This window comes from Lissotriton vulgaris, chromosome 3_1, assembly GCF_964263255.1.
Source record: "Lissotriton vulgaris chromosome 3_1, aLisVul1.2, whole genome shotgun sequence".
Lineage (NCBI taxonomy): Eukaryota > Metazoa > Chordata > Amphibia > Caudata > Salamandridae > Lissotriton > Lissotriton vulgaris.
This window is the reverse complement of record NC_141689.1, coordinates 349363505-349378294: the sequence shown is the minus strand read 5'-3', so window position 1 is coordinate 349378294 and position 14790 is coordinate 349363505. Positions and strand designations below refer to the sequence as shown.

Genomic DNA, 14790 nt, shown 5'->3' with positions numbered 1-14790 from the left:
CCTCACTCGGTCGACAGTATCTATTAGCCGCGTTTCTGGCAGCCCAAATTAATAGAAAAAACACCATTCCACCCAGGGCCAGCTGAACTCACGGCGGGTGCAACCGAAAAGCGGAGGTGGAACCGCTTAAAAGATCAACAAACACACGGCAACTTCGGTGCACACTCGGGGCATTAGGGGGCTTTTTTCATATCCGCAGACGCGTTTCTGGCTTCTGCCTTCATCAGTGCGGAAAAGCCGTCGATGATTAGCCACAGTCTTTTGAACAGTCCTGCCATTTAATAGGTGTATCCTTGGACAATGAACGGCCCGCGATGGGGCGTCTTCATTTCCGTTGTTTCTTGCCAATCGCAATGTTCATGGCGCACCCATCGTTGAGATTAAATGACAGCTGCATCTGCTGTGACCCTGTGTCCCCTCGCCTGCCGCTCCACACCTGTGAGTGCCCCACGCATTAGAGAGACACTCCTGCTTGGTCTAAGCAACGACCTCACTCGATCGACAGTATCTGTTAGCAGCGTTTCTGGCAGCCCAAATTAATAGAAAAAACACCATTCCACCCAGGGCCAGCTGAACTCACGGCGGGTGCAACCGAAAAGCGGAGGTGGAACCGCTTAAAAGATCAACAAACACACGGCAACTTCGGTGCACACTCGGGGCATTAGGGGGCTTTTTTCATATCCGCAGACGTGTTTCTGGCTTCTGCCTTCATCAGTGCGGAAAAGCCGTCGATGATTAGCCACAGTCTTTTGAACAGTCCTGCCATTTAATAGGTGTATCCTTGGACAATGAACGGCCCGCGATGGGGCGTCTTCATTTCCGTTGTTTCTTGCCAATCGCAATGTTCATGGCGCACCCATCGTTGAGATTAAATGACAGCTTCATCTGCTGTGACCCTGTGTCCCCTCGCCTGCCGCTCCACACCTGTGAGTGCCCCACGCATTAGAGAGACACTCCTGCTTGGTCTAAGCAACGACCTCACTCGATCGACAGTATCTGTTAGCGGCGTTTCTGGCAGCCCAAATTAATAGAAAAAACACCATTCCACCAAGGGCCAGCCGAACTCACGGCGGGTGCAACCGAAAAGCGGAGGTGGAACCGCTTAAAAGATCAACAAACACACGGCAACTTCGGTGCACACTCGGGGCATTAGGGGGCTTTTTTCACATCCGCAGACGCATTTCTGGCTTCTGCCTTCATCAGTGCGGAAAAGCCGTCGATGATTAGCCACAGTCTTTTGAACAGTCCTGCCATTTAATAGGTGTATCCTTGGCCAATGAACGGCCCGCGATGGGGCGTCAGGAGTGTCTCTGTGGGTTGGGTGCAGGTCCTGCACATTGACCTCCTACATCAATACCTCCACCTACAGTCTACTCCTGCTGCAGATGGAGATAACTTTTTCCTATTTTTAATGTCAACATCACTATTAAACATAGACATTGTGCTCACCCCAATGTGGGCATCCAACACCCTCTACAGTCAAACACAGCACGCGCCCACTTTTTTATTTTAGTTACATTTTTCAGTTTTGAAGATTCTGCCATGGGATTCGAAGACCCACTCCCTAGTGTCTGCCATTCAGGTTTCAGATTTGCTGACCTGTAAATGGGCCACAGATCTACATAAAAAATCTCTTCCCTTGCGGAGATCCTCACCTTGAATGAGACCCTGGAGCTGACAGTCAGATGGCTCTCCTCAAACCAACTTAAACTCAATGCTAAGAAAACTGAGTTCCTTTTAATCTCCCCGCCCAAGAACAACCCTGAGATCCAGACATGGATTAAAGCCATCACTGCCTTAAACTGTTCTCCAACCATTGTGGATTCAGCCAAATCTCTGGGAATTATCTTGGACCACAACTTGAACATGCGAGACCATGTCAACGCAATGGCCAAATCTGCCAGATTCCACTTGAACGACCTATGGAAATTGAAACCCTTTCTCGACGCTCCTGACCTAAAACTAGCAGTCCAATCATTAGTTATTTTTCGACTGGAATATGGTTGCTCCACCCTCTCCGGCTTACCTAAGTTCTCGCTGGCTCCCTTAAAAGCCTGCCTCAATGCAGCCGCCAGACTACTTACAAGCTCGAGAAAATTCGATCACATCACTCCTCACTTGAAAGCTTTGAACTGGCTTCCCATCGAGGCTAGGATCCACCTCAAACTGGTATGCAATACGCACAAGGCCTTACAATGTAACTCCCTTGCGTATCTTGCACAGAAGCTTGTGATATCTGGAGGAAGCAGAAACTCATGATTGGCTAACACCCTCCTCCTCTGGCCTGCACGCTTTAGGAAAACAAAAACCTACAATCGAGCCTTCGCCGGTTCTGCACTAAGATTATGGAACTCCCACCCTCCGGACATCAGAACAATCCCCTCCCTTGCACGCTTAAAAAAAGAGGCAAAATCCTTCCTCATGGGTAAATTCCTTGGCTAAACCTGCTCCTCAGCTACCTAAGAGACTATTGCCTCATCCTTCGACCCAGTACAGTACTCGTGTGATTTCCTGCCTATTGTATGACTCGTGTCTCTGTAAAATACCCCGATGTATAGTTTCTCCTTTCCCAAATGTGCAGTATTTGTTGGAATCTCCTGCCTACCTTATGACCCCGCAATTCTGTAAGCTCTATGATGTACAGGTCCTGTGATTTACTGCGCTCTATACTACCCTTTGAATATGTAAAGCGCTCTGATACCCTCATGGGTCAAGTTCGCGCTCTATAAAACCTTAAAATAAATAAATAACTAAATAAATAAAATTGTCGTGGGTTTGTGGTCCATAACTCAAGAAGCTTGTGCTGGGTTTGCAGCCCCAGCCAGAATGCATGGATTTTGGGGCAGTGCAGGAGGCCGCAAACCCAGCCAAGGGATCTATGAACTCTATGGCAAAATCAGAATTTTTACATTTTTTTATTCATGACTTGGGGGGTGGGGGAGTCAAGGTGTACTCACTCTGTCTCCTATTTAAATTTTCATTTATTTCGTTTTTAAGGATGTATTGACCATGCCCCTGTCTCCTGTAATGGGGACTGTTACATTTTCCTGATGTTTTGGACAGCCAATCAGAGGGCTTCAGTCCCATGGTCCCAGCTTTTGGTTTCCAGAACCGACCTGGATGGTGGGAGATTTGAGTATTTTTTAATGGTAGGATTCATGGAGGATCATGAAACCAGGTTCACTGTATGGATATTTTTAAAATGTATCATCTTCATACTCAGAACAGGCATTTTTGGACACTAATTTCTTGAAAACTACTGAAGTAATTTGCACCAAACTACGAAAAGGCACGTCCTTGAGTAAAGATCATTCCTTTCAGCTATTTTCTGTGTATCGACAAGCAAAGGATTTTAGTGAGTTAAAATAGGAAATGTCCCTTTTGGGCCTCCCTTGTTTTGCCACAGCGTGATAAATCTGCATGAAATGTGCCATGAAGCATGAAGAACCCGAAGTGAATGTTTTCTTTTCAGAAAGGTTTGAGTTGATATCTTGAACAGAGCCAAACTGATTAGCAAATCAAGAAATGCCTTTTCAATAGAAAAATAGATAGTCTGAACTAACCATAACTACACAGGTGCTATTCCTATATACATATTACCCAGCGGCCACCACAGGGCTGTTATAGTTAGGTTTGCGTTTCCATAGGAAATGTCTTTTTTGTTTTGCTAATAATGTTGGTGCCATTTCATTAATCTTCATGAAACTCTCCAAAAACTGATCTTTTCCCCCTAGTTTGTGCATGCAAAGTTTCGGGTTGATCTGTCGAGTGGGAGTCGAGAAAAGGGGGGGCCCAAAACACAAAATCCTCATTCATTTCCAAAGACTTTTTTAAGGAGAACTATAACTCATGCTTTAAGATAACTATACCTCGCGACCTCCCCATGCACTGCTAAGTACCCCACATATTACATCACACATGACATGTTCAATGCTATAATTGATGACATCACTGCAACATCTGAAATGACTTCATCGATAACAAGACTGTGCAGGGTAGTGAGTTAAGGTAACCTTAGGGCACAAAAGATGACATAATGGAGATAGAGATGAGTTTCTTCACTTTCAAAGTGGTTCAGGGAGTGAAAATAACATTCCTTTGAATGCACCAAAACAGACCTTGCTAATACAAGATGGGATATCGGCCTTTGCAGTGAAATAATGTGCTGATATAGATCAACCTAATATGCCCAAATGTGTAAACCTATCCCTAGAAACAGGATGTGTTCCTTGAGAAATAAAATAGTCCACCTTTATTTCTCTAATAAAAGAAGAGTTGCCGCACTATTGCAGGGTTCCCATATTCATCAAAAATCCTGGAAAGAAGTAGATTTTTTAAAATATATATTTTAATAAAATCCAAGGAAAAGAGGTGATAGAGCAACTGCCGAAATTTGTGGAAAAGTAAATAAACTCTGCATCCTTTGGTAGGATTGATTGACTGACTTCTGCTAAAGAGTTAGATGGCATCTTGAAGGCTTTTTCCTTTCTGTGCTCATATTATTCTCCTGCCCATAGCCTTTCATTCTTTTCATAAGTGGTGCAGGTTGTTGGCACAGCTACGAATGGTTTTGCCCATCCTAGAATAAACTGAAACAGCTGGTAAAGATTGGGAACTGCATATTACTCCAGGTTGACGGTGATGTTTCCCATGTACTGGCAGGAATAAGGAGGGCACGTACCCTATGTGTAAAAGCAACACCTGCACATACTAGCTATAGTCTCTGTGGAGAAACTGTTCAATATGCAGACTCACATTTGGCTCTCAGATGTTTGCATCTAGATTGTTTCATCAGACAAAAAAAATTCTCTGTGCACAGTTTACATATTGGAATCCTAAAGTAAAGTTACAGATTTACTACAATCGTCTGTAAATGTCATGAAAGTAATTTGTTTGTTCCAAACATAATTGTAAATCCTATGTGAGAAAATTGATTATTTCTAAAGCCAGGATTTTGTGAATTAAAAATATATGGAACCTGGCATGAAATTAGGAAAAGACAAGATACGCTGAAAAGTTTAATTTATGTTTTCAAAGATCTTATTTTCCAGGCTACAATACATTATGAATCTCCTCAATATTGTGTACACAGTGGCAGAACCGGTAGGAACCGCACCATTCCAAAGGCAATCAGATGCACTATATAGCAATGTAACTTTATTGCACTTGATCGATTTCACATCCTTTAAGGGTTACCATCTGCAGATGGGGGTTTGGGTAGAGGCAAAAACAATGTTCTTTTGACATTACCTGAGGTCCATTAACTGGAGTATTTTTAGATAAACAATCCACGTCATGAAAATATATTTAGGAGGTGAGAATGGATCGGGCTGTCTCATCACTGCTTAAAAAAATATTATTAACATCATAAGATACCTGTGACTAATTTTTGGTCAGTTTACTGTTGGAACTGGCCCTTCTTGCAGGGTCATCCCCAAACTTTTTGCTTCTTCCTCCCTTATTTTTCCTGACCCGTGGCTGTTGGCAATAGGACTCTGAGCACTCTACCACTGCTGATCAGTGCTAAAGTGCATATGCTCTCAGTGTAAATTGTTATTGTGATTGGATGTACATGATTGGCATATTTGTATCCCCATCAAGTCCCTAGTAAAGTGCACTGGGTGTGCCAGGGCTGTTGATGACAAATGCTACTAGTGGGCCTGCAGCACTGATTGTGCCACCCACATGAGTAGCCCTAAAATGGTGTCTCCGGCCTGCCACCGCAGTGCCTGTGTGCAGTCTGAACTGCCACGTCCTCCTGGTCAGTGTCCCCACTGACCTGCCTAACCCTTCCCTTTTTGTGCACATTGGTCACCCCTATGGAAGGCCCAAGGTACCCCCCTGGGCAGGGTGCAGTGTACGTGAAAGGTAGAGCATGTACTGGTGCAGGTGATATGCTCTGGTAGTGAATTACAGCCATTTTCGTTTTTCACTATTGTAAGGCTATCTTGCTCCATGGGCTAACATGGGGGATGCTGGCTACAGTGGCTACCAGCATTTCTTCCCATAGGAACAAGATAGGACATAAACGTCTAGTATCCCTGAACTCAGAATTTAATAACAGATCTTTTAGGAAAGGTTGTTTTTAAATCCTGTGTTTGAGAATAGCACTTTTAGAAAGTTGCTGTTCTCTTGTCTGACCCTTCTGTGTGCCTTGGCCTGTTTGTGTATTGACTGTCTGGTTTGAGAGTGACAGGGGCTGGGGTTTTCCCAGGAGGCTGGCTGAGTCAGCCCTAGGCTGAATGACTGCATTTGCAACTTTAGTGGTGGGAGGAGATAGCCCCTGGGCCTGAATAGGGCTGTGCCTGCCTTGCACAATGCTGGCTCCACCTCCTGCTGGGCGGCTGACGATCCTGCCCCTCACTCTGAAAGGAAAGGAGAAGCCAGGAAAACAAAGTGCTCAAGGAACACCCAGAACTGGTTCAGGCCGGGCTCAGGGCCCACTTGCACAAAGAGAACAAAGACTTTTAGGGGTATAAGTACAGGACGCCTGACAACAGAAAATTAGATCATCCTGGAATCAAGAAGGAACCTCTGCCACGGAGAAAGCTGAACCTGAAGAAGGAAGATTGTCCAGCTGTTGCTCTGCTGAATTGCCCTGCTGTTGCTTTTCTGCCAAGGAGAGGGGAAGGACTTTGCTGTACTGTGTCCCCTTGCTTGAAGGATTCTCCAAGGGCCTGAGAAGAGCTGGCTCCCTGTTCTGAAGTCCCAGGAACAAATGGACTTCACCCCCAGCTTCCCCTGAGCTCTACTGAGAGAGTTCTGTCCTTCCTGGAGTGTGTGGCCCATGTGTGGTGCCTCTGGAAGTTGTACCTGTGCTGGGAAGCTGGAAACCAAGATTTGAGAGACTTTGTTACAGAAAAGTTATCTCATCGCTCGCTGCGGAGCGCATCCCCAACAGTGCGAGGAAGTTCCTGCCGCTACGAAGGTCCTGATCGTTGCAGCGCCTATTGCCTACTGTCAGAGCCGTCGCATCCTTCGTTTGCGGGACGCACCCGATCGGTGCGGTAAGCCTAACATCGCTGCGAGTGTCGCCGCAGAGCCTGTAGTCGCTGGGTGAGATCGCTGCACCGCCTGCTTGTCGACCACATCATGTCGCTCTGTGAGTCATCGCCAAAGCCATCGCATCGAGGAGCTGCGAGAGGGAAGATCACCGCTGGCCCGCGCATCGTCGCCCCGGAGATCGTCGCAACTCCAAAGATCGTCGCATCGTGCCTTTTTGAGAACAAACTTCATACGGATTCGTCGCAACACGCCTGCTGCTGCAGTGAGGCTGTCGCATCGCCTCCCCAGAGTCTCAGGAGCAACGCATTGCTTGTTTTCCACCGCACCAGCTTCTGCTTTTGGAACTTTGTCGCAACTAAAGGTACTGTGTCTGAAACGTGACACAACTGTGAACTTTTCACGCAACTGTGGATTATTTTATCGCAACCTAAAGAACTTTTATTGCAACCTTAAGAACTCTTTTTGAAACCATATTCTTGAACTGTGTAGGTTGGATTTTTGTCGTTTTGGTCTTGTGTAGCTTAGATTAAATACCTTTATTTTTCTAAACTGTTGTGGAGTCAGTTTGTGGTGTTTTCACTGTGTTACTGTGAGTGTTGGTACAAATACTTTACACATTGACTTCTGATTAGCCTTGACTGCTCGTGCCAAGCTACCTGGAAGGTGAGCAGTGGTTCGTGCCAAGCTCCCTGGAAGGTGAGCAGGGGTTATCTCAGAGTGTTTCCTCCTTGCCCTGACTAGAAGCAAGGGTCCCTATTTGGACAGTGGTACCTACCTCTGCCAACTAGAGACCCCCAGTTCTAACATTTACTCAAATGTTCTTCCCCTAACTCTGCTTAGTCTTACGGTCTACTTTCATGAATTTAGATTATAACTGTCTGTGCAGGTAGCCTAGGGGCCTCAATGCTTACGTCTCAATGGCAAGGCTACTGGTCCAAGCAATCTGTGCTAAAATCTCTAAATATTTTATGGAGATGATTTATCTTCTATGTTACTGGAGCTGTAAATTGAGGCAGTCAAATATGGAAAGTTTCTACCCATGTCAACAGAGTCATCTCATCTGCTAATACTTGGCAAAGAGCTCTGTATCAAAGTCCACAAGGTAAAGTTTTTATGTACAAAAATAATATATCTATCTCAGAGTTGATATTTTTGTGGTAGGTCTACTGCGTACACACTAATATGATTAGTTTACTAATTTTGTTAATGTTGATGGTTTTTACTAATGATTGTTTATTTGATGTTGATGCCCCTTAAGACAGGGAACACATTAATTTCTGTTATATGGGAAATGGTTTATGCAATTAGCTTATAGAAGAACCTTTCTTTCGTCTTCTTCACATAGGTGGCTAAGAACATTTTAACCATGAGATACCAAAGCCTTTCATTCTCTCATATATTGCACCTTGCACAGATGTTGATATTACCTTTTACTAAGGAGTACCCTGCCTAATGTTTAAAACAGATACTCAGTGAACAGCATGGTTAGACCAAAGAATTGCTGAAAGCTAAGGGGGACGGTTTTTTTTAAAAAGGGAGCACAATGTAGTACAGCAACCAAAGTTGCTGTACTGCACTAGGGGGTGAGAGAATCGCAGAGCCATATGCACAGTTTTTGTCAAGACTCTTGGTTGGTTTAAGTCACTTTGCATGACTTTGCACCAGTGCAAAATCTTCATAAATCTTCTCCTGTGTATCTATTTGCTGATGCTACCTAAAATTCAATTTGCTCTACATTTGAGGATTTTGCGATGTTTCATTAGTGCTCTGGTTCTGGTCCAGTGAAATGAATCTAATATTCCTACTCCCTAGAAGAGTGAAAGGCAGGATCTTCAATTCCCTTTCACATACTTTCCACCCTGTGATCGAGTATCAAAGTTTTTGATAAACCCCAATTCTTTCACAGGATACACATATAACAATGATAGTTTACAGAATCTGCAGGCTGTCATGGACAAGAAGCTAAACTGATGATGGTGGTTTTTAGATCATGCTATAATTCGGTATCTCTCCTGAAAATTATCATTTTCCCCTATTTATCTGTGTTGTTATGCACTGTGCCAATGGTAAAGCAATTAAGATCTCATGTGAGATTCTGATATGTTCGGATAAGAGGCAGCAACAACGTTAGCCTCAGGAAAAAGAGGTAGAGTGAAGTCAAGAAGAGCACCCAGATCGCTTATCACTGGAACAAGTTGACTCAAGGGAACATATGATGTCACAATGCATGCTTTTACAATGCAGTCTTTACATCAAACCTACCATTACCTGTATGATTTTACAACGCATGCCATTACAACACATTTTTAAAAACTACCATTACAACGCATTCCATTAGAATGCATACCATTACAACACATACTATTACAACGCATATACTTTTAGGCAACAGTAGGGTAAGTGTTGGATAGTGTAGGGGTAAAAATGACTATTTCCACTCCAGTGAGTGCAACAGTAGGGTAAGTGTTGGATAGTGTAGGGGTAACAACTAATAAGTGTAGGATAGTGTAGGGGTAAAAATTACTATTCCCTTGTACTCCAAAACCCATATCCATCCTAATACTAATTAAATCAATTACTTACCTTATAATGCGTTGTAATGGCATGTGTTGTGATGGTATGCATTGTAATGGCATGCGTTGTAGGGACATGCATTGTAATGACATGCATTGTAATAGCATGCGATGTAAAGGCAGTTGGGTTGTAACAGTTGCGTTGTAAAGGTAGGTCGTTGAAATGACTGCGTTGTAATGGATGTTTCCCAACTCAAGGGCCCCTACTCTCAGGTTACACACTCAGGTGTTAACAGTTTTCTTAGATGTCAGAAACCTTCCAGACAGTTATCCGCCTGCTAACAGCTTTGTGCATGGTTTGCAAAATTCAAAACATAATGAGCATTATGAAAAATTCATGACTATGCATTGTTTTGTGCTATTCCTTCTTTATAATCCGTCAGATATAATTTGGTATTGGTTATTGTGTTCAGAGCTTACCTTCCAGTATAGAGTTACATTGCGTCCACCATTCCCATAATTCACTTCTCTCCAGAAGTCCGGTGCCAATGCAGGCACTAAAATCAATGAAAGAAGACATTTCTTTATACATTATAAACTGTGTATTGTACGTCTCTCTTGCAGCAACTTCAGACTTCAGAACCTAGACTTTTTCTTAAACTTGGACATAGTTATCACTTCTCTCCAACCTTTGTGGAACTGTACAAATAAATAATGGTTCTGTCGGACAGAAATATTTATACCAGCAATTCCTTTGTCCTCTGAAGGCAGAGGGTCCTGTACCTAGTCCAATCCAGTTCTGGTCAGTCTTGGAGCACTTTGTTTACAAGACTCCTGCTTTTCCTTTGACAGTGTAGGCCAGGGACATCAGACGCACCACAGGAGATGGAGCCAGCATTGTGGGAGGCAGGCAGAGCCCTATTCAGACCCAAGTGCTACTCCTCCCACCCATCTATGTGCAGGCAGGTCTATTCAGCCCTAAGCTGACTCACCCTGTCTCCTGGAGTCTCCCCCAGCCCCTGTCACTCAAAAACCTAGACAGAAAATACACAGCCTCGCAGAGGCAGGCTGGATGGTTAGGCAAGAAAATGCCTACTTTCTAAAATTGGTATTTTTAAACACAGAATGTTAAAACCAACTTCACTAAAAGATGTATTTTATCATTCTGAGTTCAGGCATACTAAACTCGAATTTCTACCATGTTCCCTCAGTTAGTTAGGATTATAGGATGTTATAATCAAACTGCCCACTCTGGCCTATGGGGAACAGGAAGCCTTGCAATAGTGAAAAACGAAGTAGGCTGTAATTCACTATCAGGACATGGCACACACACCAGGGCATGTCCTACCTTTTACATACAATGCACCCTGCCCATGGGGGTACCTTGGGCCTACCTTAGGGGTGACTCCCATGTAGAAAAAGGGAAGGTGTAGGGACTTGCAAGTATGTGCACTTGCCAAGTCGACATGGCAGCCCCAGGCTGCGCACAGGCTCTGCAATGGCAGACCAGAGTTACACTTTACAGGCTGTTTGCATGGGTGGCACAACCCAGTACTGCAGCCCACCAACAGCATTTGATTTATAGGCCCCGGCTCTCACATTGCACTTTACTAGGGGCTGACACATGAAGCAAATAGGCCAACCATGGAAACCCAATCTATAACACAGTTTACACAGAGAGCATATGCACTTTAGTACTGATTGGCAGTGGTAAAGTGCCCGGAGTCCTAAAACCAACACAAACAGGTCAGGAAAAAATAGGAGGAAAAAGCAAAAAGTTAGTTTGAGGATAACCCTGCAAAAAGGGCTTTTTCCAACAGAAGGAAATAACAGGATACATACTGGTTGAGTATCAATGGGGTCCTGTTCACTCCTTTAAAGACCACTATTGGTATATAACTGGGAATATAAGCAAGACCAGTGTATAGTGTTCAATAGTGTGATTGACTTGCGTCAGATAATGGCAGCTTATGCCAAATCACAAAGGCATGATGCACCTTTTAACATTCTACAATGTGGAAATAGAGAATTCTATTTAGATCGCAATAATTTAAAGCTGTGTCATATACAGTGAGAGTTGACTAGTGAGATGTGTAAAAAACAAAAGGAATTCTCACTGTAAGAAGGTCTGAGATTTCAAGTCTATGTTTGTAAAGGTAAACTCAATTGAGTACAGCCCTGTTGGAAAAACAGGGTATTGTAAGATGTTAATCATTAAGGTGTGTCAGATGCAATAAAGAATTACTGAGGAGTATGCTCGATATGTATGTTGTCTCATTATAGCAAAAGTGTTCAGAGTCTCAGAAGTAGCTGCTCTCCCTATTGGAGATGCGGTCAAAAGATACAAGTGCTCAGCAAGCCTGAGCGGGAATAGATAAAGGGAATGTCCATCTGCGCAACATCCTTATGGAGGTGTGCGAGTGGGCGTGCCGATAGGCCCTAATGGGTGTGTCATTTGTGTAATGTTATGTTATTTTAACTTCTTAAGAGCAACAGTTACCCTGGGGTGTCCTGGCGCTGAGCACTGCCTAATTGGTTGCGTTGGTGTGGAGTAACTACAAAGTAAATAACCACGTTTTCAGCTCCTTCCTAAAAGAGAGCTCGGTTGAATTTCAGAGGTGGAATGGTAAATTATTCCAGCCGTTTGAGGCACATGTGATAAAGCTCCCACTGCCACAGCTGGCTGTTTTGACTGGGGGAACTATCACTTTTTTTTACTATCGTTGAGAGAGACTAGTTCCCCTAATTATCTGGCACCCCATAGCGACTGGTCTGGTATACTGCTGGTTGAATTAATTAGAAAAACTAAAAAGGTAAAAAATACAAAGGGGTTTTGATTAAATTATTGTCACAACATCAAGGAAAATGGGGGATCGAAACCAACATGTCAAGACTGAAGGACAAGGCAAACGCTGGAAGGATACGTCGACCTGTGGTTTGTACTAGTGGTAGGGGGCTAGAGCAGCCCAGCCGCTCGGTTGGTTTCTTCACAGAGAATATAATTATACATGGCAGTTGCATCGTCCATATGTTAAATGGTTGATTTTGATACAGTAAAACACAGTACAAATAATCAAAAATACAAACAGTAAAGACAATAGAGACAGTGCAGACATATTTATGGGCGATACAAATACATACAAAGTATTGCTCTGGGAATATCATCCAGATATATAGAAGTGATTTGTTGGGACATCTGACCTATGTAGATCAGGGACAGGGACACCACACACAATAGATTAGGTTAGATCACGTTTGTAGATGGATACTTTGTGTGATGTTCTAAAGTAGTCTGGGTGTGTCCATGAACGAAGGATGGTCTTGGAATTTGTAGTGCATTGGCCTGACACACAATTCCCACATTTGTAATGGCCCTTGATATGATCCAAGCAGCTGCGAGCCGTGCAGGTAACAGCGATGGGGTGGTGGGGCCGTGTAAGGGGGGATATCGAGGGACGATGCAGAGGGAAATTGTATTATTTATTTATTTTTCCCCTTGGCATCGCCTTTCTAAATTCCCCCTTACGCAGCCCGCTGCCCCTCCGCTGTTACCTGCACAGGCTGGGCTGGACCCAAGGCAGATGCAATAGTGTTTGTCTGGTGAGTAGTATCTGAGTTTGTGTGAACCAGATGGTCTTTGATATTCTTGCCCTTCTGATAGAAGGAGAGTGTACGTTCACCAAAGGAATCCATCACAGTAAGGGGGTCATTACGATTGCGGTTTTTCCGCATCCTCGGGGCCGGCGGAAGCCACCGCCGGCCCCGAGGATGCGGAAAAACCGCAGCGGACTGACCAAAGACCCACCGCCACATTAGGATGGCTGGTGGGTCCTGGTTTCCGTCCGCAGCTTTTCCGCCGCGGTCGGATTACAACCGCGGCGGAAAAGCTCTAATATGGTGACGGTGTCTTCCAGACACCGTCCACCATATTAGGATGGCCAGTGAGTTATGCTTTTCCGCGGTGGGTTTTCTGCCGTGGAAAAGCATACGGAACTTTACTGCGGGGGCCCGTTGCGGGCCCCCTAGGTGAAGGGGAGTTGGGGGGTACCTATGGTACCCCCCTGCATTTGCATGCAGAAAGCGGCAGGCACCGCACGGTGCCTGCCTCTTTCTGCATGCAAATGCAATGCGTGCATTTTTAACATTGCCGCGGGTGCAGCTTGAAGCTGCACCCGCGGCACTGTTAAAAATAGAGGATGTGACCGCCAGGGTGGCGGTCACATCCTAATTGCACAGGAGGGAACTCCGCATGCCATGCGGAGGTTCCCTCCTGCTCTGGGGTCGCGGACGGACGCAAGTCCGTCCGCGATCCTAATCGACCCCTAAGTGTGGACCAATGTTTTTTTTATGATTTTCACAATTTTGTTTGTGTCTGGCAGAATCTATGAAATGCAACACATGAATTCATGTTGAATGATGGTGACAGCATCTCACTGTTTCTGTACAACTTCTCCCTTGTGGACTTGGAAATGACCATAGGCTCCAGAATATTTTGAAGGCTTGTACTTGCTATTTCAGAGAATTTGCAATAACCAAATACTTAGAGAATGTAGACATGGGAAATCCTATGTAAGTGTACACTCTATTCAGTATGCCTGTGTGTACCTGCTGACTGATACATGACATGTGGCATGGTCAATATCTGTTGAAATGATCCAGTGATATCAAATGCAACACTTAAACCAGTGTCCGCGTTGGTTGCATAGTAGTGGGGTGCGACTATTCGCTGTTACAATATGGTGCTCTGGCATGCCCAAAGACCTGAATCAGACCTATCAATTATTGCTGTTCTCATTTACAGTATTTACAGCATGAGTGACGAGTACGTATTCTTCTCTCAGGCATACATTTAGAGTACATGTACATTTGGCAAAGTAGCCTTTATGAGTCACCACATTGCTTTGTGGTACCGGTGCTAGCGCTGTGCCTTTAGAGGTTGTAGCGAGTACTTTTACAAAATTTGTTCTGGCATACAAATGACAGAAATACTGCCACTTTCTAATCTTTAGCATAATCTATAAATTATTTTCTATGTGTGGACCAGCAGTTGCATCAAGATTATGTGTCCATCAGTTTAACTAGCCCAGTGGCATTTTTAGCATTTAGTACACACAAGGCCCCTTTTCCACTGTACATAATTTATCCTTTCATTGTACACCCACATGTTGTGATACTGACCATTTATAATGCCCCCAATAGTTCAAATGCGCAAAAAATTATATTTTAAAAGCAAGACTTTGAAGGGTAATGATCATTAAGTTGAGCTGAATTC

The 14790-nt window shown here is 44.2% G+C and overlaps 1 protein-coding gene across 1 annotated transcript in view; it reads right to left on the bottom strand.

Annotated features, from left to right (window-relative positions):
* Positions 1–14790, bottom strand: part of OSMR (oncostatin M receptor) — a 410044-nt gene that overhangs the window by 129703 nt on the left and 265551 nt on the right. Inside the window, exon 11 of the mRNA XM_086960555.1 lies at positions 9999–10075. Within this exon, the coding sequence (XP_086816681.1) occupies positions 9999–10075 (77 nt within the window). The remainder of the gene's footprint in view (positions 1–9998; positions 10076–14790) is intronic.